Here is a 24428-nt window from a genome sequence, read left to right as displayed (position 1 = left end):
GCTGATGAATACATTTAAGTCATTTTTACTACAATATTAACTTTGTGTTTGTTTAGCAGGGAAGTTCACTGATTGCGAACATTGCAGCTTTGTTGCTCTTGCTATGTTAAAGATGTGATTTATTCAGTATGCGTATTCCATTTCAGCATTTATTTTGAGTGCTTTCTAACTCTGAAATTACCCCTAAAACTGTGAGGTCCACACTGGCTCACTCACTAATGGCATCAGTTTGGGAAGAAAAAAAAATAGCAGTGCATACAGCTTATGGTTTCACAAGTTTTGTTAAAATAGCATGACATTTAAATAAAAAACAGGAGGAAAACACATTAAACCTGAAAATTTATAGATCATGCTGCTTTGCATTTTGTGTGGAGGTCTGTGAGTAAAGGGCAGGGACAGAACTGTAAGAAGGAGATTGTGCCAATGATGGTCAATCAGAGCTGTGAATTTCAGCTCGGTTTGGGGTTTTAGTCTTCTATTTCATATTAACACAGAACCGGATCCTTAAATTTTTCAATTTTCCTCGAATGTGTTTAAATGAGGAAATCTCCCATTGTTCAAATAGAAATTATGAAGTACTGTTGAGTTAGTGTAGCACAACGTGATGAAAAGGCTTTTTGTTATAATGTGCCTGCTCAGCTTTTTCACCAAATAGGCATATAGTGGGTACCAACTGATTTCAAAATGTTGTGTGATGTCAGTGTTAAGCATCATATAATTACTTAGTCTTGCTGAGTAGAATTATGACAATGACTGACTAATCATGTTTTAAATTATTTGTGTCCAATGTAGTCATGACACTAAGTCCTTTCACCTATTGGATTGATTTAAACATCTCATGAAGTTTAACCTTTCTTGTTAGCAACTATGAATCTGGGAGGTTTAAGAATTTCTGGAGCACTCAGATTGCTTTCTTCCCAGATTGCATTTTTTAACTCAATATGATAAGTAACAGGAGCAATTGTATATGTTTGCAGAACGATGGACTGTGAGAATTGGGACCTTCCTGAGCACTCATTTAAGTATGAACTATCAAGTGAGCTAAATGTTATTCTGCCAGATGTGTGACATATGTGGTTAATACTCTGAAGTACCTTATCTCCCACTTTCAACAGGAACCATGCTGAATAATTAACTGTTTGCTGCAAAATGCCTGTTTCTGGCTTCCAAATATATTTTTAATACCCTATGAAGCTGGTTTTCACATAAAGTTAAATCTGCCCAATGCAGACTCCATTCATAACTGCACATAAATAATTTGAAGGAATACCATAATTTGAGAAATACTACCCGAGAAATAACTACCTCTGTAGTTACGGTCACTTAGAGGAAAAACATAACGCCTGCAAGAACTGTGGCAGGTTTGATGTTTGTTTCTCTTTGACTTGCTTGGTGCTCTTCAAACTTATAAAAATCAATGCTGATTAACTCTTTTGTTAATCAGGCAAACACTACCTCCTGTAATTCTTCCTGTTCCTACAACTTTGTTGCTATCCATCTATTTGCGGTCTTGTGCTAATGGGAGACAGGATGGTTGAGGTGTGAAGGCAGCTCTGGAGAGCATCTAGTCCAACGCCCCTGCTCAAACAAGATCAGCTAGAGCAAGTCACCAAGGAGGATACCTCATGGTACTTTCTTCTCCTATTCTGTCCATATAAAGCAAATGAAACCCAGCTCATCTTGGGCAAGGGAAGAGTCCCCTGTATGAGCAAATATAAGTGGTGTTTAAATAATTCTGTCTCTTCCCAAATTTAGTAACTCCAAGCCAAGGATTGTGTCTGGTCAAGGCTGAAGAAAAGTTCCTATAGGGGAAAAAAGTTCCATGGTCTCATGTAACCATCAAGTTCCCCAAGAACTGGACTATATAAAGAAACTCTAATATTTCTGACCCCTGTTCTTAGCTCTTTCAAGTGAGAACACTGAACATTAAAGTTATAAGGTAACTTTAACTAAATGGAGTGACCCATAAAATGGTGACATACTCATTGCAAACCAGTAGCAGCTCTGATTCCATAGTAAATACAACAGTTGGGATGAGGCCTTCCTGCTGATAGTGAAGGATAAATTCAGAGTGCTTTAGGCTAACAACGGGACAATGACTAAAGCTCTAATTTCAGTAAGACTGGCCCAAGGATTTCAGTCATGCCTAATGAAACACTGTCTGGCCAACATCCATGAAATGTGGATTAGGCTTTAAATGCAGAGCAGCTTTAGACAAGTAAAGATCTTTCTTGCAACCAAGAGACCAAATCCAGTGCCCAGTGTGCCATAGAGAATGTAAGGTCAGTAACAGTTCTATTAAGAGAGGGAAGATCACTTTGTGTATATATTTCAAGATAATGAAATCTGAGGAAGTTTGACTTCATTAGTATGAAGTTGATTGTTGGGGGAAGCAAGCATCAAAATAATGTAAATAAAGAGCAGTACCCCTGTGAGTAGGAAACATTTTGTATCACAAATGCAAAAGGATGTAAGTCATGTAAGAAATGCTAATTAGTTAAAAGGATTCCCTTGCAAAAACAGGCTACGTGTAGGAGATTCAGGAATGCTTATGAAGAGATGCTTAGGGAGAGACATCATAATTGGACCTCTCCTCCTCAAACATACAACAGCTAAGTGAAAAACCTACATTAATGTATGTGAAAAGGCTGCTTAGGATCAGTTCTGTATGCATGAAGTTCTAATCTTACGAAATGGAAGAACTTTTTCTCCAGATTTGTAAACTAAAAGCTGGAAAGCTGGGTCAGTGATGGGAATATGTTGCTTTCACTTTTCTTTGATGTAAAACCAGATGGGTCCACATGGACTCAGATTGTATTTCTGCCTGGTCTTCAAAACGTTTTTCTTCCTTTCAGTGACTATGAGCACAAAATTATAATAAATCTCTACAGTCAGATCTTAACAGGTCAGATTGTGCTCAACACCGCATCGGGATCAGGTGCGTCAGTCTGATGCAGCATCTCAGATGAGGATGCAGCCTGTCACCTCAGCTTCCCATTCATCTCCCAAGTTGTTCTTTGAATGTTGCAGGGATAAAATATTCTGGTACCTGCTTTTGGGGTCGATGTGGTTCAGTGCACAAGGAAAGGGCTCTGTTGGCTTGAAGCAGACCGTGAGATTTCTTCTGGAATTTCTGAGAAGTTGGTAGTGTAATTTTTAGCTCTCTAAGTTTCTTTCCTACCGTGAATCTGACAAGTGTAAGTCACAGAGTGAGTTGTACTGGGGGTTCTCTGGCAAACTGCTCCCCTGTGATTCTGCTTATGAGGATAACAACAGTGTTTTCGGAAAGGATCATGCCAAAGGGAATAACTTGTAGTTGGTTGTAATTCTGTCCTCCAGATGGGTACCAAGGAAGGATCTGGACCAGCAGTTTGAAAATATGATGTTTTACTCCAATCTGCTTTTGTTTAGGGGAAAAACTGTGTACAATTAATGTGACTTTGTGTTAAACTTAGCCCTGCTCTTTTGTGGTTTTGCTACATTTAATTAATGTCACAAGCCAATATAATATGTACAATACAGAGAAACGCACTCAGTGAAGTAGGTATTGCCATGTAATGATCTTAATAATTATTATATAATGTATATCATAGTCCATTATATATATGTAACAATATATAATATTGTCCGTTATTATTACTGTTACTTAGTAATAGTAATATTACAGAAGCAGAGGTAAGCAGGCTGCCCTGAGGCAGCGCGAGGCCTGCGCGTGTTGGCCACAGGATGGCCAGGTGTCCAAAACGCGCAGCAGTACCAATGTGGTACCTGCAGATCTCGGGGCAGAGCTGCTGGTTCAGGGGATCACACTTGCTTTGTGGTCACGACAGCCCAGTTGTGGAAAGCACAGGACACGAGTGCGCAATTGCCTCTTTCATCATGTCAGTACCATTACGGGATAATCTACTTCAGGTAGTAAAATAAAGGCTCCTAAGAAAGGCAGAAAATGCAAGGAAAAGCTGTGACATAATCTGCCTTTCGTGATGCAGGTGGCTTATCCTTGCAGCCCAGTGATACCTCAGCAGCCTGAAGCTTAGTGTAGCTATTTTAGCTGTACACTGTTGTGCTTGAAGGTCATTTAAGAACCTTTTTTTGAAGCTGTTGATTTTATTTTGCTGCCTCATCTACCTGATAAGCTGTTACTCAGAAAAGCCGAGCCTCTTTTATTTGGCCTGTGGGTACTTGTAAGACCTCAGCATATACGCGAGTTTTCGCAGAGTGATTGAAGGCCCCAGAAATCAAGCCCTAATGAATGAATACGGGGGGAGGCATCGTACCGTTTGCGCAATTAAGCAATGTGCCTTTGCAGATCACCGTATTTACCGTTTCATTTCTTGCCAAGGTTTACAGCCTGATTTGTGCAAGGGGCACAATATGAAGCTGGCGGTGTTGTTAGTTGTAGGAGAAATGCAGCTCACTCAGCCAAGGACAGTAAGGCTTCCCACACAGCCAGGACAGTTGGATTGGCATTAATGTCCTGCTTGACATGAAAGCAATTTTCTGCTTTTTAAACAGCTCTATTTATTTCTTTGTGCCTAGTTTGGAAAGTCTTTTTTTAAAACTTAAGTACTTATGGTAAGAAATCTTTGTGTATGGTTCCTTCTAATAACCTTCCTCGTTTCTACCTTTCCTTTAAAAATGTTGTTGGCACAAAAATTGCATTCAGTGGTCAGAATGTATCAGATGATGCTTTTTCTTTTCCCTTTTCTTGGACACCAGAAGAGGAGAAGAAAGCAGGAATCTCTGGGACATGGGCACAGTATTCCAGCCTGAGACATGTTTCGATTCTTTGCAGAGCTTTGTGAACTTTGCAATTTATTCATGAATGCAGGCAGGATTAAAGCTACAGTTTTTGCATGAGGCGATAGTATGCAGACTCTTCATTTAGATTCCAGATGCTGACTTCTTGCTCTGAGTGTCATTTGCTGTCACCTTGCAAACAGTGGAGCCCCTACTTCAAGACATTTGGTGGCCAGGAAAAGTGCCATTTCTATTAAGGTGCTTAAGTTTCTCCACATGCCTTGGAAGGCTTAAGAATATCTCAGGATTTTAGATTTTCTTTTAGGATACAGTTGGGTTGGATAAAATTTCTTGAGCTTCTGTCAGTCTCTACAGAGAGACCAACAATAAAGACAGAAAGAAATCAGTTGAAGTGATAGACTTTGTCACTTGAAATAGATCCTGTACAGCTAAGGAGTAATGGTTTTACTTTTTGCAGGCTTGTGTATTTAAGGATTTGCTTTGGTTTTGATGCTGTCCATGATAAATACCAGGAATTCTCCAGCTTCATGGGCTGGCTTAAGAGGGGAAATACTACTGACCTTGCCAGGGTGGGAACAAAGTAACTTTGCTTTGTTCTCCAGGGGACTGAGAACTGCACCGATCTGCACCTCTCACCCCTGTCCGCTGAATAACCGCACCAAAGGTCCCCATCGGTTCAAGCAATTAGCACAAACTTGGAGTGTAAATGACACTTTGACCTTTTTTAAAAAGAGGAAAGCTCAACTGTCAGTGACAGAAATAACCAACAAAAAATGGTACGGGTGCTCTCTGCTCTTTGTTTGCTTTGGTGGTTATTGGTCATGTCTGCACCGTCAGTGTTCAGAGTAACTCATCCCCTATTAATATACTGGTGTTAAGTCACATAAGTCATTTAAAGAAAAAGGAAATCACAGCACAGACATCAGATGTCTGAAATTTTATTCATACCATGACAAAATGTCACTGGTGTTTTTAAATACTAAATGTATGGCTACTAAACCTGGCAGAGATTTCATGCTACTGAGGATGAAAGTAGGCCATATATAGTATTTGCCTGATCTGTAATTAGATAGTATATGTCATTTGTACGTTCATTTCAGCATATTCAGTCTGTTGTAACTTAAGTCTCTAGTTGGGTTCTTTATAGCTTAGCTTGCTAGCTTAGACAAAACGGAATGACAGGTAGCCACCTTCCATAAAATCTGGGGCGATTTTAAATGTCTCAGCGTGAAGCACCTTTCACTGGTTTACACTCTCTGAATCCTACAGCATCTTTAGGTTCCAGCTTCACCTCAGTCTCGACGACATGCTCCACTTGTGTTCCGACTGAAGCCTTTGCAGAATAAAATCAGCATATGTTTTCATTTAGGTCAGGGTATTGATGCTGCTTATTATTTATAATCTTTAAACTTTATCACATAGGGAGAAAGACTCTCTTGGACCTGACAGTTCACTTGATTTCAGTGGAATTACATCAGACTTATTTTAGGTTTGCTGTGATGAATCAAGCCTCTTTCTTCTTGCTATGGGATTTACTCCTTTGCACACTGTATAATAGAAGCTGACTAAAAAACCACTAGATTTGCTGAGACTTTTTATTTGCTTTTGCATTTCAGTTTGTTCTTCTCTCAAAGGAGCTTGCAAGAAGGTCACTTTATAAACTTCAGTTTGACTGATGAACTCTTGTGGGTGTTTTGATTTGTGAGAAAAAATAAGCGTGTCCCTGCTGGTAGCCTAAACAAACACAGGATAATCAGACTTTCACTAACCAGGTTAGGTTGAAACGTGCTGCCCTTTTATTTTTCTATGTTGTACACAATGCCTCGCTTTCATGTAGACATTTTAATGTCTGTATTTTATTATCTCCAGCACCAAAATAAGTAATTTTTAGACAGTTTTTCTTGTACTTGCATATTGCTGGTATCAATGTGGTACCTCTGGTAACCTTATATCAAATGTATGCGTGATCCTAAGAAGAAAGGGTGAGATCAGGATCATCCGAAACGAGAAAGAGATTTGTGATTGCTGACAGCAGAGCCAGGAGAGCCAGTGGGCACAGGGCTTAAGTAATATCTGCAGGGAGCTGGGAATTCTGCTCAAGTTGTATGTGTAACTACCTTACCTTGTCCCCTTCACAAAATGCCAAAAGCTCACAGCACTGGTGGAAGCCAAGAGGAATTTGGGACTTCTGTATCCATAGGCATTGCTCACTACCATACAGGATTAAACATTCAGCAGGTTATACCACTAGGAAAAACACATTTTATCTGAGAAGTGGTAAGCTACCTGACTCATCCCTGGCACTACATTTTTTAATTGTTATGCTTACTATTGTTGTTCTAGGCATCCCAATAATGACCCAGAAATTTATTATTTTAAGTGTTCTACAGCCTCCTAATAAAAAGCATGCCTTTGACTTGAAGAGATGAAGTTTACAAACAGAATATTAGGAACAGGAGATTGTGACAGACAGAAGGGAATGCTGTGAGGTACTGACACAGTAATGCTTTTGGTACGTCACCAAAATTATTTGGATTGGTTTGTTTTGGGTGGTTGGTGTTTTGTTTTAAATCTGGGCAAAAGGGAGATGGTGTGGAATGTACAGAGGAAGATGCTAAGAAGATGCCAGCATTACTTCTCCTGGCTTCCAGGAATATTTGCTTGAAAACATGAGCAGTGAAGGCCAAGCATCCTGATCTACCTAGGAGCTGGACGATAACCTAGTGATACTTGCTAGGCTGATAAGTAAAAGGAGGAGAAGGGTAAGAAGGGCTTTGAAAATGAAGACATGCAGTTTGTGCAGCATGGAAAACAAAGTGGAAGGATATTGCCCTCCTGGAAAGCAACCTGAAACCCAAGTTTTCAGAAGCATTCAGGATGGATTTGAAGGCGGTAGGGGTGTCCCAGCAAGGGCCAAGTTTGAGTGGAGAAGCTGTATTGTAGCGATGTTTTGCAGGGAAAAAAAATCATAAGGCTGAATAACACGATTTGATGACTTTGGAAGAGATTCAAGATGATGTGCATCATATAAGCACATGATTAACTGGATGTGACTATGCCCATAGTAATATGAAGCACTTGGGGGTAGCTGTGAAAAGGTAAAAATCTGCTTTAAATCCTGTTGATGCTGAGCTGCCAAATGCTCATACACTGATGGCAGTGAACTAGCTCAGATTTTCATTCGGCCAGGAGGAGGCAGCTGTGGTGTAGAGTATGGACCAGTGCAGCAGCATATGGGGATGAGGCTGAGTTTGTTCGCAGGTGAGTATGTGTTGAAGAAGAAAACAGGGTAAGAAAGAAAAAAGATTCTGTAGGAATCCACAAAGAAGACTATGAAGAGTAAAGAGGGATTGGTTGGAGAGGGAAAAGGAAAATTCAGATAGGACAAAGTCACAGGAGCCATAAGACAGCATGTTTTTTTACAAAAGGACACAGTTGTCTATGCTAGAATGGTTCTGATTTTTTTACTGCCTTTTATTTTTTTTCTATGGAAGAATTGTAGAGGTAAGAGCAAAACCAAGAGAAGCTTTAGGATGTGAATAAAGTAGAATTGTAATTTATCTAGGTCTTGCTAATTCTGTGGTTACCAGCATCAGGAAAAATATGGAGGTAAGTACTGAAAGCATATATAAAACTAAAGATTGACAGTTCCTTTCCATTTCAGAAGTGGGGCTTAAAAAAGAGGATTTTCATTTGGTTGTTTTAAATAAAACCAAAGCAGAATACCAAAGTAAGAAACAGCGGAATTAGGTATTCCACTGGAATATAGGTTCATGAATTTAAATTAAAAAGTCTAGCATTGAGTTCCTGTCTGATTTCTATTAAAATAATGTTAACATTTTTGTGTCTTCAAGCCTGATTTATAGCATCACACTATATTATTTAAAGTTTCTGAGCACCTTGGATTTATTGCTATCAAATATTGATTGTTGCTTAGAGTTTAGAAGTTAATTAGTGCACAGGCATGAAGAAGAGCAAGTAGGTCAGATAATCAGTATGCTGGTGGGTTAATTTAGTAGATACAAATCTAAACACTGAAGTGAAATAGCGAGTAGTTTCCATCTTACATGCTTTACAATTTAATTCTAAATTATGGCATTGCTGTGCTTGGTATTGTTGCTGCTTGTCACCTCATCAGTAGGACAAGTTTTGTAGGGAAGAGATCATTAATGTGGGTAACATATGGTTATAATGGTTATAATTGTTATTGTTATATATGGTTATAATTGTTTTAAAGTGTGCTGCAACAGCTGGACACCTACTGGACACCTCCCAAAAATGACATGAATCTTCTAAAGGCTGACGTGTGGTTTAGGGGTAACTCTCAGCCTGTGTCCTTAAGTCTGTATTCTTTCAGCAGCCAGTGTGAGGGCAGCGCAAGGAGCAGCGATGCTGCTGACCGTGGTTAACAGGACAGCACAGCCTCTCCTGGCACTTCCTACATGAATAGTAAATGGGAAAACACTTGTTTTAGTGTTTTAGTGTTTAGTGATCTATTTGTGTTATTCATAACCGACTTGGATTCTGATGACCGTTTTCTTATCAGGGTTGGAAAGCTCTTTCATTCAGATGTGTTTACATAACAAGAAATGCTGAAATAAAAATCAGGAACAATATAAATCGCCAAGTAACAGCAATGTTAGCTAAGCCTGGATTTACTGGAATCCACCAGACTGCTCTTTAGCTGGCGTTGTAGTCAAATATGAATCTGCCGTGAGACTTTGACCTAATATATTATTAATACTCCTGACAATAAATGACTTCAGGGACTCATCTGAAGAAAAATACGGTTCAAAGATGGAATAAAGTAGTGGTGAATCAGGCTTCTTATCCCTTGCAGTTATTATGCCAAAAGCAGGGTAGCAAATAAATACCACTGGTGCTAAGCATTAAGTTTGCTCATTATAAATGCGGAGACATGTACCAGTCTCCAGCCTGATTTCATCTGGGAATGTTGCCATAAGGGTTACAAATGGCTTTCAGCCGCAAAATTGGTGTGTATTGCTTTAAACTTCCAGTGGGGAGTTGGCAATTTATTCTTCAGATAATAATCTCGTGTTAAGTTGAACATCTTACGGTAACTTTTTGCTACGTGATAAACCAGCTCCTGTGAATAATTTACTGCAACTGGCAACCCACTCCAGCTCTGAAGTCTTTATCAACTCTGGTGGCTTTTCAAAGTTTAATAATGAACTTGGAGCCAAAAATCTCATTGCACTTAAAGTCAGTGGAATTCCAGTGTTAATTGCAATGGGAATCGCAGTTTGAGCTTTCAGGGCAAACTTCTTGTGAGCAGAAACTCTACATCACATCATTGTGAGGACAAAGCTGTATATTTGCTTCCAAGTAAGCAGAGATCATTTACCTTCCCTTGTACTCCACAGAATCATGGTTTTCTGTGCAGATTTTATTTCGTGTAGGTGTTTGAAATATTTTCACTGGGAAAAAAAGTTGGTTGCATTACCTGGGCCTTCACTGCTCTCATGGCAGATTTAGGAAGTGTTCTGTACTGCAACACAGCATATAAGATGTGAGCATCCCACCAAAATTATATATAGTTCTAGCCCTACAGGAAGCCTGCCATGGCATCAAGTTGGTGATTTTCCATAAAGAACAGCAACGCCTTTAGTTTGCCAAGCCCTGACTGGGCAATTGTGTTAATCCAGTGAAGTCTGACCCGAGCTCTTGGTCCGGCCCGTCTGGTGAGGCCGTCGCCACGGGACTGAAATACTAACCGGGGACTGTGCGAACAGTGCTTAGCGTGACTCTCCATGTAAACAGGGGTGGCCAAATCTTCTCAGGTGATCTCTAACCCCAGGAAAGAACTGTCTGCTACGTGCACGTGCTGCAGTCAGTATGCATTATCTCAGCTTTAACCTTTTATAAATCACAAACTTATTTTTTTCTGATTTTGAGCGTTGTTGCACAAATTTGCATTTTGCCGTGCTCACTCGCATGTGCTGTGCATGTGTTTTCCCAGTGAGCACCAGCTTAGCAGAGGGTGAACTGGGCAGTTTGATGGCTGGCAATGCAAGTGATATTTCAATATTACATCTGAAAACAGAATTTGTCTCAGAGGAGACAGGTGCGATAGAAGGGCAAAAGGACCCTTCGTTCTGAATGTAACAGTGGAGATTTGGGGGAGACTGTGGCTCCAGGCATGAACTCTCCTTTTTCTCTTCCACACAGATTGACTATGTGAGATTGCATCAAGAGGGAAGGGGAACCTCTCCATTTCCCAAAAATGAGCAAGTGTATGGCTTGGTCCAATGGCAAATAAAGGACGAAGCTGCTTCTCCTTTATTCTTGAGTTGGTCTGAGTAGCAGTGCTGTATACAACCTTTTGTTTGCATTGCGATATTGTATTGGAAGCTTTCCTGATATTCAGGCAAATTTTCAGAGGAAGATAGGCTTAGAATATTAAATAGAGAAAATAACATACAGCAAATTCCTTCTCCTGAAATGCAGGTGGGGAAAACAATTAGGACACCAAATTTTCTTTTTGGGACAAATATATTTTGTTCTTTAAAAAAATTGTTTAGAAAAAAATAACAACTAGACCTTTAGTCTCAGTCTTTCCCCTTGTGAAGATTTTGGGAACAACTTTGTTTTATGTGATACCAATCTCAGTTTGCTCATCTTCTATTTTGTCTTAATGTGAAGAATCGAAGCGGTTATTAGGTGGAGCAAACAGGAAATGAAGCAATGGCCTTAGGACAATTCTAGGAAATAAAAATAAATTCAAGAAAGCTATGGAATAGTTCGCTCTTCAGTTGGAGGACATCACTTTACAGGCACAAGCTGTTTGAAAGCCAAATCTCTCAGCAGATATTAAAAAAATATGTGAAGAGTTTACAAAAAACAAACCAAAAAACCCCAAAACAAACCCAAACTAAAACCCCACCTTTTACGGTCCAGAGAAAGATTGGTTATGAAGGTGATTAATTGTGCGGCTGTTCTTTGAGAACACAAGAGACACTGTGTGTGTGGCAGAGACCTATGTCAAGCTTTGAAGCCAACTCAGATGCTTTTCTTCACAGCCAGGTATGAAGCTCTTGTTATTTTAACCATGTACTTGCTGTAAATCTTTAGATTAGTAACACCAGGTTTTGTTTTGAACAACTTCTTTTGCATGACTTTAGTCTGCTGAGAGCCCCAGGCTTGCAGGGGAGACTGGATGCAGCTGGGCCAGGCCAGGGCAAGGACAGTGTGGGAAACACCTGCTGGGAATGGGGTTGGAGGTGTGGAAATGCTTAAGGCTCAGGTCCCATCTTGACCCTGACGCTGTGGATCACAAATCCTGTCTCCATTTTACAGAGTTTCTAACTGGCAGTAATGCTGAATCCTTGTAGTTTCACTGTTTGAAAGTGCCTGTGGTGAACCTGACCGCTTTCCACAACAAAGGTGCTCCCTGCCAGTTGCCCAGGAGACAGAGTGGTGCATCAATGCTGTTACAGTGAAAGAAATAAATGGTAAAGTGCTGTGGGCTAGAACAGACTAATGAAATGTAAGGAGGTTTATTTTGTTACAGAATAAGGGAATTATTGAGGTTTTTTCAATCATGTGCTTTTGTAGCAACATCCAAGCAAGATTCTTTCTGTGGAAATTCAGTAGCTCCTCAGGCTGCGACGGTGATGTGAAAATGTGTGGTGGTGTTTTGCTGAGGCTGCATCTTCCATGAAAGTGCAAAGCGACTTTGAATGAATGCTGTAAATCAGCACACAGCACCTGTCTTGGCTTCAGTAGAACTAAGCACATTTTTGGCTATTGAGTCTCCAGTCCCTTGCACACAGACTGCTGGGACATTTGCTGTTCTAGCAGAAATGAAAGGCCCAAGTTCTGAGTAAAATTTTCAAAGTTATGCTAATGACTTAATAGTCCATATTCAATATTCAGTATCTGGGCTTCTAAGACAGTACTGGAGTGACTGTTCAAAAATTACTTTCCTAGATTACTGCAAAACGTCTATCCTGTTGTGTTAGTTGCTGGTGATGTTGCAATACTGTAGGAACAAATGTGCTGGTAAAATGCGCTTTGCCTGTATCTTGTGAAGTGTTTTAAACAAGAGCGTCTCAGTTGTCCATTTTGTGCTGAAGTGCACTGCAGAACAGCGAGCGCACTTGTTGATGCTTGTTAAAGCCTCCTCTTGAAGAAGGGCTGCTGTGGCCATTTATCTAGTTAACAACTTATTTAAATCACAAGTGCAAACTGGTTTTTATAGGGCTATGCATAAGATGATAAAGCATGAACATAGTTTTAATCTGTAAGATCTTATATTACTTGAAGGTCATTTAAAATATTATCAATAAAAAGATATATATGTGCATACCTAATAAGTACATTATGGGATGGTCACTCAGTTCATGTAACTCAGCTGGTTAATCTCCTACAGCCCACTCCAGAAAGGTAATTTGAGTGCCATCTTAAAAAGACAAAACACACACACCCCAAACAAACAAAACCAACCACCAGAAAAACCTAAAAAGGTATTCAGGAAAATTAAAGTAATCAAACAAGAAACAAGGACATATAGTGTGAAAGCAATTACAATATTGTTCTTAATATATGAAATTATTTAAAGAGGGGCTTAACTGGTTTGATGTTTAATATCTTTAGGTTTCAGACTAGAAAATCATTAACCAGTAGTGCCAATAATTAATTCTGTTAATTCTACCAAAGAGACGTCCTCCCTTCATCCTGGCATAGTTAGTGTTAGTTCCTGCAGTGCAGGGACTGTTGCATTCGCGGGTTGGGACTGTCTGTAAGTTTTAAGAGAAGTTTTGTGGCCAAGCGCAGCCCAGACGGACACCTTGCTGTTTGCCAGCATGTTGCTCAAGTAGAATTTGTAGAGGGTATGTGCTTTTGATGTGGTCCGTCTATTAGAAAAGCACAGCAATCAAATTACCAGGTTGTGCCATGTTTTCAATTCTGAAATAAGATATGGTATTACTGGATAAGACACCAAAATATTAATATATAGAATAATTTAATAATATCCATATTACCGGATAATCAAAGCAACATCCTGAAAGAGCCCAGTTAGCCAGACTAACTCCCAGCGTACCACCGTCTGTTTCAGTCTGAGTCCATTTTTAGACGCCACCTACGAGCTGACAGGTGCCTCTCCCAGCACTAGGTGAGCATCCGAGATTTCACACCTCTTTTTCTAAACTGGTCCACAATGAAAAATGAAGCAGTATTAGCAGGTAGGGTGAGCTCTCTCAAGATAAGCAACAACCTGCTAATTAAATCCATTAGGCATAATTGCATTTTATAATTCTAATTGCGTACAGTTTTGCCAACAAACGGAACTGAGTCATTCCCTCCCCCAGCCAGAGCCACCATTCTCCTTCTGCCCAGAAAGCTGCTCACACTGAACCACTGCTGATTTAATGTCAAAACAAAAAGCTGGTGGAGTTGCCCTATGAGTTGTGCTTGTGTAATCCAGGAGGATGAGCTGATCACCCGGAGCCTTCGGCCACCCTGGGAAAGGCTGGGGAGACTCATTCCAACAGCTCAGCCCGCGGGTCTGCAGGTACAGCGCTGCCTTTGCACAGCCGACCCTGAGCTATAGTGTGCGCTTCTCAGAGCCACAGCCAGGCCCGCTCTTTCGTTCTCATTGACTGATGTGTACCTTCAAGAAAATAAAAGAAAAAAAATGCAAATGCCTTTGATTTTCTTCTGCCATGTTTTCTGTGGTGCGGAGGTGCTGAAAAAAATGGATTTAACAAATCACTTCCTCTTAGTAAAAAATGCAAATAAGCAGCAGTTTCCCTCTCATTTTTCTAGTAGTAGTTTTAGGTAAGAGGCAAATGAGCTGCAACAAAATATTCATCTGTAGAGTCAATGTGTCCTAACAACCCCCATTAAAGATCACATTGATCTTAACGCCTTGCTCTATCACTACCTCAGTTTCTCTCCAGAAAAAGCATCTGCCTAGATCTTAAACCTATCTAAAATGGTCGCTGTTGGTCTGTCTAAAAAGCACATTTTAAGTGTGTATTTCTGTTTTAAAGCATCAGTTCTGTTTGCAGGAATGTTCATTATCTAACTTGTGGATGGAGTCTGTTGGGGTGTGGCCTGGTTTGTCCTTCCCCATTCTTAGGGTTTACTTCAATCAGCAATAACCGACTATTTTGAAATGTGCTCTGTTGGGTCCTTTTATTTACCCTTGTCCCGTAAGGCAGGACTGAACTACTCAACTTTTTATTCAGGTGCTAAAAACCCAGACTCACCTTGGTTCAGCCAGCTCGCATTTCTGCTATTATTTCTGTGGGATGAACAGAACAAAACCTGATGAAGAGGGTCAAACCTTTGATTAGTTTAAACCATTAATGGCAACTTCATTAACTTTTATGCAATTATGTCAGTTTGCATCTGCTACAGATCTGCCCTGGGTGTGTTACAGGAGAGTAAACAGGGGACACAATCTTGTGTGGAAACAAAACACTGTTTGTTTTGATCTGTATTTATCCCCGCATTGACTGATTTCAGCATTCATTGTTGTTTGGGTTTTGTTGTTGTTGGTTTATTTTTGTATTTTTTTAACACGATGGTCCCACATCTGTGCTCAGTCCTGGTTGCTTTTGTTTCTCTGCTTTCTGTCCTATTTGTAATGAATATTTTATCATAGTTTTCACAAATAAGAATGTGCACACACAAAACAAGCTACAACACCAACAATGAACAGATACCAAGAGATAGGACCATCAACCTCCAGGAACAAAAAGATTCCCAAATACATGCAACAAAATTTCTAGCTCCCCTTTTGTTACAGACGTATAGAATGGATACCGTAAATGACAGGGGTGTTAACTTGGTGCTTCTATCCAGCTCTTGTTTGTTGTGACTCCAACACCACGGGAGTTGTCCAAGCCCTACACCCACCTGCTCTAAAGCATCATGTTGCCATTTCATCTTTTCAATGGTGCTCTCAAGAAAAAGGTCTGATTTTCACAAAATTTATTGTGTTTGTGATTCGCAAACTGACAATCCCAGCATAGTCCTGTGTTAACTTTCTGGGCTTATATGTAATCTATTCTCTTCAGGAGGACGCTACCCACTCTGTCTGGCAAGTTCACCTTCCTTCCCCTTCTTTTTCTTTCTTCTAGAGAAACCTCCCATGTATCTTTGTAGTCAAACAGAGTGGAAAGAATTTGTGTAATGTAGCAGTCTCATGCCTTTGGTCAGAAGTGTGAACACTGAGGCAAACAAAAGTACTCCTTTGCTAGAAATGCAGAGCAGCCAGTATATGGCCCCTTTTTCCAGTCTCTTATGTCTGTGTGTATTGACATATAAAAAATAAAATGAGAACAAATAGCTCAAAACACAGTCATTCTGTTCTCTCTCCTGCCATGTATCTGTCTGCTACCAACTGCTGATAACTTTTTATTGTATATACTGGATTCCGCTTAGCTGCCTCGAATTTAACATTTGATTGTAGAAAACCTTCATTTATCTTTCTGTCATACAGGAGATTGAGATCCTTCCTGCTGAACTGCTGGGCTGCTGTTCTCTTTCCTTACCTCTCCAGTTAGCTATTATCCTCAGATGAAACAGTCTAATCAGAGTTGATGGCAATACTCAAACTAATCCTGCTTCTTGCTAGAGGGCGTGTATCTTGCTCTTTGAAGACCCACAGGGCATGACCATAGGAAACAGAAGTAAAAAGGCCTGTGATGAGACAAAAATCAGTTTTGCTTGCATATTTCCTATTATGTTGTTAGCCAACATTTACTTGTTGGTAACAATTAACAATCCGTGGTTAATTTAGAACAACTTTTAAAATGTGTTGTTTCCTGCATGAAAGGAAATAATTTAGAAGTCACTATGGGGTCAGCCTGCTGCTATTCAGCGTGTTTATCTTTGCCATTAGCTTTTTGGAAAAAGTGCTGCTTCTGTCTAGAGGCCACAAATCTTGTTTGTGCTTCCTGTTGCAGAATGTTTATTACACAAGCAATCAGCAGCTCCATGTGGGTGTTCTGAGTCCCACTATCGACGATGATGACAACAGATGCCTGGTGGATGTGAACAGCAGGCCCAGGCTCATTGAATGCAATTATGCCAAAGCCAAGAGAATGAAGCTTTACTGGCAGTTTACTCAGGTAATTCTTACTCAGCAGACATTACAGAAAGTTCAAAAGCTCTTTTTCTGTATCTGAAGTGTGAGTAATCTGTTTACTAACAGAACAGAATCAGACTTTTCCTTGCCAGGACACTGTGCCTTTGATCCCAATGTCAGCTATCTCAAGAGGTTATAAAACTGGTATAGTATTTTCTGAGCTCACAATGAATTGTTTCTAAGACAGAGTACCGTTACAGACTTACCTCAATCAAAAAAGGTATTTTAGTAGAGTCAAATGCAAAGTAAGCAATTTAGGAACAAGAAACAGAAAGCTTTTCGTTTGTCTTGAAGTAGCAACTGAGAAAAGGGTATAATGGGTCAGTGATTTTAACAGCCTCATAATGAAATACTTAGCAGCTCCCTACTTTAGAAGGCAAAGCTTCTATGTGTATGTGAGTGTGAGAGAGACATAAGAAGAGGTGCAAAGGCTGAGAAGTGATTTCACAGTGATGAGAATGCTGACAGGACACTGAGTCCAGGCCTGGTGTCCACACTTCATAACTGATTTAGAAAAATGAGGGAGAACTATAAAGAAGCCACAAAAGTTCTGGGACTAGGAAACATGTTCACTGGTCTAATGCTCTGGAGATCACTCTGGTTCAGCTAGGAGGAAGTGGCCAGGTGACTCAAAGCAGATCAGGGTTTCCACAGAGGGACATAGGTTATCCTGAAGACAAAACATGTTCCAGTGGTTGGAAACTAAAGATAGTCCAACTTGGTCTTTCAAAGGAAGGTAAGATTTTCCTAAGGTAAGAATTAAGACATTGGAAGTTCACCATGTTAGGTACCTGCTTTTGATAAATAAACCAAAATTACAATATTTTCTAAACAAGCAGGTGATTTAGCTTCTGGGAAAAACACAACAGCTAGTGCTGGTTTGGCTGGTCACAGTTGCTCCTCTGCAGTTTTGAGTCTACAGATGTAGCTGTGTGCTCCAGCCCATGGGCCGAGGCTCACGAATGAGGTCATTTTATTCCTGTATTTAATTTTTCTGTAACGTCCATGTGGGTTTGCAAACATCTTTCCTGCCAACTCATTTGTTTCTTTTTCTTTGACTTAACAGCCATGATCAGTATATTGCATTGGTAATAACGGTTTAGCATCTATCTTAGTGCAGAGACCATTTGGACACTGATCAGTAAAGTATGCTATTAACATAATTTGTATCTATACTTGAAAGTAATCCAGATCTTTGTCTTTAAAGGGCAGCTCTCAAGCAGCAGACCTTAAATCCTTAACCTGGAAAGACATCCCAGCTTTTGCTTTTAGTCCCCTCAAGGGCAGAGTTTTAATTATATCTTCTCTCAAATTATAACAATAATCTTGTTATGAGGGAGGTGGGGGACCCACTGTGGCCATCTCAGTACTAGATTTTGGTACCATTTAAAAGAAGTATAATTAACTTATTTATTTAAATAGCATTTCAGTAACGTTTTAGTACTGTCCACCTATTCAGTGATTGCTCTGTATAACCCGACCTTTTGGTGACAACTAATGGTTTCCAGTCCAGGATACTGCTGCTATTTTGTAATACTGATTATGTTAGATCTGATGAGGGGGCAGCAGTAACAATGCATTGAGAAGTGAACACTTAAAAGCTTCAAAAATGGTATTTAACTACATTAGGTTTGTTTTCTGTATTTCCATTCCCTGTTCCAAATACAATCTCCCAATGAAGGTGCAGTGCTGTTAAATGAGACTCTATGGACTGCACTTGTCTTCTACAAAGAAAATTTCAGCCCAGGAGAAGTGAAAGCTAATTAGTTGTTTCCTTATGATAAATTAAGAGACAAATGAAATCATTAAAAGCTTTCTGTTCAAAAAGGATTTTGTTAATACCCAATGCAATTAAAATGCCATTATTTCTCAACATACAGCATGGTACACAGCCCCATGTACATTCTGTGAGCTAGAAGAAGGCTAATTAGGGTAATCACGGCTTGCCGCGATCAACTGCTGAACTCTATCTGAAATGCTCCCATTTAGTCTGGTGAAAGGATGTTCCAGTGAATATGCTGCAAGCTATGTGGAAAGAGTGTTTTTTATTACTTTTTGTAAAGCTCTGACATTTCTACTCCATATTATGCAGTGAGCAGAACTACTGCAAATAAGCAGGACTGTAAGTATTGATGCTTATGAAGTCTTGAAGTTGGTGAAATATTAACTAAAATGTAGGTGCTGGCCACAGCTTTTTATAGCACTTTCCTTCAGCTGCAACTATGCTTGGACTTCTCTGGATTTTCTAGCCATCTAACAAGAATGTCTGATGATACAGATACTTAAAAATATAGCAGTGCAAGTGGAGAATGGTTTCAGAAGGGGAATGGGAAACAGACTTAACAACCAAAGGGGGTTAAACCAACTGAACTAGATTTCCCTGACCAGCACAAAAATCAGTATTTTACCTGCATTCCAGATACATATCTGAAAATTTGAATGAGGAGACTTTCTGATTCTTCTGCAAATCACGGTATATTCTGAGACACACCATGATAGTCTGTGGTGGGAAATGGACTTCAGTCTAGTTGACAGAAGACTGTATAGCTTTTTGAAAAAAAGCATTCTTTGTTTTCCCATCCTCCTCCTCCCTTGCATTGCTGAAATATAATGATGAGAGAAATCCTTATGACAAAAGCAGAACACAGGGCTTGTCCTCAGCTAGCTGTCTCCTTGCTTCTGTAGATTACAGAATTATTTAATTCTTAATTTGCATCTTTGTATGATTAGAAGTGTGTGTATACACATATATACACATGTATATATAATCAAACTTGATTTCTTTTTTTAAAAATTTAATCTTTTACACCGTTTTAAAGTTTTAACATTTTAAGACTGCCTTCAGTTGTAGGCAGCTGGAGTCAGCCACCCAGATGTCCTCTGCTACATGGTGGACAAAACAGAGTTTCAATGGACACTCAGAGAGCTACCACCAGTACCTCAAACTTCGTTCATTATACATCTTGCTGGCTGACTGGACAGAGGCCGGGGAGACTGTGGTGTCTTTCTGTACAGGACAAACTTGCATTGAGCATTCCAAGCTTGTATCATGTGTTTGTGCAGTCAGGATCTATCTGAGCAAATTTCCATGCTCCACAGCTCTGTACAGCCGCCAAATGCAATGAGGCCCAGTAAAACGTAGGCTTCAGTGACATTCTTCCAAGGCTTCTTCAAGTGTTTGTAACTGTAATTATGTCAAATTATGTAAATGAGTCCTGAAAAGTCTCCCATCAACTGGGTAGTGTTCAAGAATTTTATTATTAAGGTTGGTTGTCAAGTCTTCTCCTGGGGAAATGCTTATTTTTTAATACTTTTATGCTGAAAAGTCTTCTAGGTGTTTCACAGTTCATCTAGTTCAGTGTGTCTCACCACTTTCCCATTTAATCAGAACAAAAATAGACCTTATAGTAAAATAGTAAGTGATCACCAGAATTACACAAGACAGGGAGTATAGAGACAAGAAGCAGTAAAATGGTCAGAATTTTGCTGAACTACGAATTTAAACATGATATCAAGGAACCTGCTCTGGTGTCATGAACCATGAGAAAAGCAAAAACTAAGCTCAGTTGTCCCTGAGTTCCCATTTATTTAGTATAAAAGACTTAATCCTGCTTGCACCCTCTGAGCTCCCTATGGCAAGGAGTGGGTGCACAGGCAGTGTGCTGGCAGCCACAGGTTGTCCCTGTGTCACCAAATGCTTGTGGGACACAAGAGTCAGCAGCACGTGTGTGACAGTCACTGTCCCTGGCACTGCCAAAGTGATTGTCTTACCTGCTCTGTTGGGTGACAGAGAAGGGGCACCAGGATGTGGGAGATGGAGGCCAGTGCACCTGGACAGGTAACTCCTTGGGACATCTTTCAGCAGAAACTGCCGATGGCCAAAAGCGTGCTTGTCTGAACTGACTAGCTGATGATATTCAGTTTGTTCTGTCTGCTAAGAACTGCTACATACTCAATGTTGCAGTCACCTGGATTTTTTTGGAGGGGTGCGGGGGTGGTGGAGCATTGATTTAGGGTTTGTTTTGTTTCTTTAAAGAACTTTCTCAGTTGCCTGGCTGATCTCTCAGGTTTATTGCTAACAGAAAGGCCGTTGTGACATAACACCTGTCTTGTGAGTGCAATTCATCCCTACACAGGTCACCTGGGTGACAGCAGGTCATCCAGCACGTTAGGACTCCTCCAGCAGCATAACAAAGGTAAAGGGAGGATGTTTTTCTGTACTTTTTATCTTGAAGTGTCTCCATATATTCAGATAGGGATGTGACTGTTTCTTATGCTTCGAACCAGACTAGCTACGCTGTCACTATTTGCTGTTGTGAGGAACTTGACAGGTGAGGACTCCGCATAAAAAGAGGTGTAAGAAAGGACATGAGGCAGAGCTAAAAACCTATGAGATTAATTCTTTTAAGGCTGGTCCATGTTGAATTCTTTTCAGTAGAGCAAGTTCTTATTTTAAGTAAGTCAGTCAAATAACAGTATGGTTGCCATCAAAGGTAAGAAGAGTCTGCATTTAGAGGGATGGAGAATCATGGCCGAGCTCACGGCAGGGGCTCAGCGCTCACCTCCACCTGCTGCGCCAGCGTTGCTTTTACATGTTATGGAGAACTGTGACTCCAGACAGTGCTGGCAGTTTCCACAGGAAATCTCCCGGTTCAGAAGTGGTCAGAGGGAGTGCTTATGCTGCCCTGAGACGCTATAAATTAAATCTGTTCCTGACAACTGTAGTGCTGGTGTATGGGCCCAGTACCTCAGCACTTTTTTTCTATACTTAGCTGCTCTTTGCCCATCTTTGATCAAATATCACCCTAGTTAGCCTGTACTTAATAGTTTAACTAACTGGATAACTGCATGAGGTGTTACAGCTGGAGAACGAGGAACACGAATCATTTTTCTGCTTAGACAAAGTGATCGTTAATGTTTTAATTTTCTTCTTGCTCTAGTAAATTTGTCTCTAATTAATAAGCAACTTAACCAATAATTTTTAAAAGCAGGTGTATTAGAGTTATTTGTTTTTCAGACGCCTTGAACTGTATCTTACTATAAGCCTACAAACTCTAGTCCCATTTATGCAGAATGGAATTACTGAGAAGTACAAAAATCATTCAGTCTTTCTCGATTTTTGTACACTTGACTTCAACATGAAAGATGTATATGCAGAACACATGCAGAAAAAATATTAAATATAAATATTACTGTATAATATTGTGTTTTAACAACTGGTGTTGAATTTGCTTGTAGTTATTGCTGTAGTTAGTGGTAACCAAAATCTCCTTGTATAACCTTAGTCTCCTATTTGGAGTACTCTTTTAGCAGTGCCTTTTAATCTTTGCAAATAAGGTGTAGAACTTACCAGATAGAAAGTTTGTGTGTGAACAGAGCAGTAAAACGAGCTTTTAGTGGGTGCATTTCAAGTCTTTTCCAGCATATCACATTATGCAGTATTTACTCTCCTGAGGACTACATTTAAGCTCCACAGACACTTGTGCTGAATTAATTTAGAAGAAGTTAACACATACCCAGGTTTTTCCTTCAAAACAGATACCCTATTTGCATATTTTAGCATATAACTTTAAACACCACATTTATTTACAAAGAAATTACTTGTTCTGATTCCACCTGTTTTTTCCTAAATTCAGATGTCCAGATAGGCTCCATCCAAAAATGGCAGATGACAGCTGCTGCCAACAAGACACAGCATGGCATCATAATGACAGACATGCAAAACAGTGGCCAAATCTAGAAAGTTTTGTACTGATAACCAATGCTGGTTGCATTTCAGGAGATCTGAGCTCTGTTCCTGGGCCCCACTTTGCATTACTGGACCAATCACTTCTTGGGTTCTGCATTCCTCAGCTGGGAGATGGATGGAAGTATTTTTACCTTTAGCCTACATCTTTGGGGTTTTGTCTGGGCAGTTAGAAACAATAAAACTCTGTCTTGATCAAATCAGCAGAAGTTGCATGTTTAATTCCCATGGAGACAAGAATAATATGCATGTTTGCAAGGTCTGGCTGCCAAGTAACACCCTACAATCTGAGATGCAAATACGTGAGAAAGAAGTTCACTTAGAAGGCAATTAAATCAGGATGCAATAATTATATATATGACAAGAGAGTCTGATATTCAGTGAGATGATCAGGCCCTCAAGTCTGGTATTCTGAACCTGACAGTGACAAAACTCAGTATAAGAGATCAGAAAACAGATTTCCTTTACTGTTTGAGTAAACTTCAAGATTTGTGCTGCAGCTGCAAGGACATTCCTTGCCCAATATAAATTATAATAAACTAACAGATTTGTGTGGTTACTAGGGAAAAAGCCATTTTCAATAACTAGATACTGTGACCAAAGTCCCAAAGAGCCCAACCTTAACTCTCATGTTAGATTAATTGAAATACTAGTGCAAATTCATTTCTTACTTTTCAGTTGGCACTTAATGTATTTTTTGGTGTCTAGAGATAGGTTTAATTATAAGCATATAATGACAATGCAAACAGTTCAGTTTCTGGGTTAAAATGAGTTAGGAAGCCTTCATATTGAGCACTCAGATTGGAAAACTTAGACCCACACCCACACAGAAGAAAAAAAAAAAAAAGTCATTCAGTATTTTTGTTTTCTAAAGGCGTTACATTTTAGTAAGAATTCTATCTCACAAAGACATAGGAATGCGTATTTTCTCTCATCAAAGCCCCATAAATGTTTGGGAATCTGCTAAACTGTCTAGGGAAATCATCTTTCTTAGGGAAAACATAAAAAACTAGGGTTATCTAATTGTGTGGAAAGGAGTTTCTTATTTGTCTGGCTGTGAACTAGGTATCCCCCTATGCTAAGGTTGGTAATAATAATAATATGAACTTTTCTTCTTTGCATTAGTTTTCTGAGCTGCTGTTTCACAGAAATAAGCTCTATTCTGAGCCAGCAGTTCCCTGTGACGCCAGGAGGAGGATTCCCTTCCTGACCCCAATGGGCTCTCTTCACCAAGACCGAGATTTGATCTGTCGGAATGATCCTCTCAGCATATCTATAAAAAGTTCCTTTATCAGCACTCTTAAAATTAACACTGCCCATTAAAAACATCAAGTCACTCATTGAATATTGATGCCCCTGACAGTTAATTCAACGTTTCCTATACCCACATAAATCACAGTAGTTGTTGCACATTTCTAACTAACACTCCTTTCTTTCCTTAGAAAGTTCATTTACCAGTTTCCCCTAGGCATGCATACTTTTGGTCACTGAAGTCAGATCCCACTAATTTTCATTTACATCCTAAGGAAAGTCCTATTTTTATTTAATTTCAGTATATTTTCTAATTGCCCACCATCTGAATATTCCATCACACTTTAAAGTGTCTTTGTTGCCTTTCTCTGTCTTCTACTTTAGACATCTGGAAGCAAGCCTAGATCAAGGCAGATAAATCAAGCCTGACTTGTTTGCAGAAGTCATTTATATGTAATCTCAGAATGAAAGAGAAAAAGGTAACTTTTCTAACCTTTTCACAAAGTACAGTTGTACAACATGCAAATAAACCAAATGTATCCAGCACTC

The 24428-nt window shown here is 39.7% G+C and overlaps 1 protein-coding gene across 15 annotated transcripts in view; it reads left to right on the top strand.

Moving 5' to 3' along the window:
* GALNT18 (polypeptide N-acetylgalactosaminyltransferase 18) overlaps positions 1-24428 on the top strand; it is a 334832-nt gene that overhangs the window by 301273 nt on the left and 9131 nt on the right. For 11 of the 15 annotated variants that reach the window (XM_065066196.1, XM_065066205.1, XM_065066195.1 and 8 more), the window contains one exon: positions 16701-16865. The exons of 2 other annotated variants lie outside the window; for them this stretch is intronic. In XM_065066196.1, coding sequence (XP_064922268.1) covers positions 16701-16865 — 165 coding nt within the window. Of the gene's footprint in view, positions 1-16700; positions 16866-22661; positions 22838-24428 lie in introns of those variants that run through there. 2 more of the 15 variants (XM_065066201.1, XM_065066209.1) reach the window with 1 other exon arrangement.

This window comes from Columba livia, chromosome 5 (assembly GCF_036013475.1).
Source record: "Columba livia isolate bColLiv1 breed racing homer chromosome 5, bColLiv1.pat.W.v2, whole genome shotgun sequence".
In the NCBI taxonomy this organism is placed as follows: Eukaryota; Metazoa; Chordata; class Aves; order Columbiformes; family Columbidae; genus Columba; species Columba livia.
This window is presented reverse-complemented; position numbering and strand designations above follow the sequence as displayed.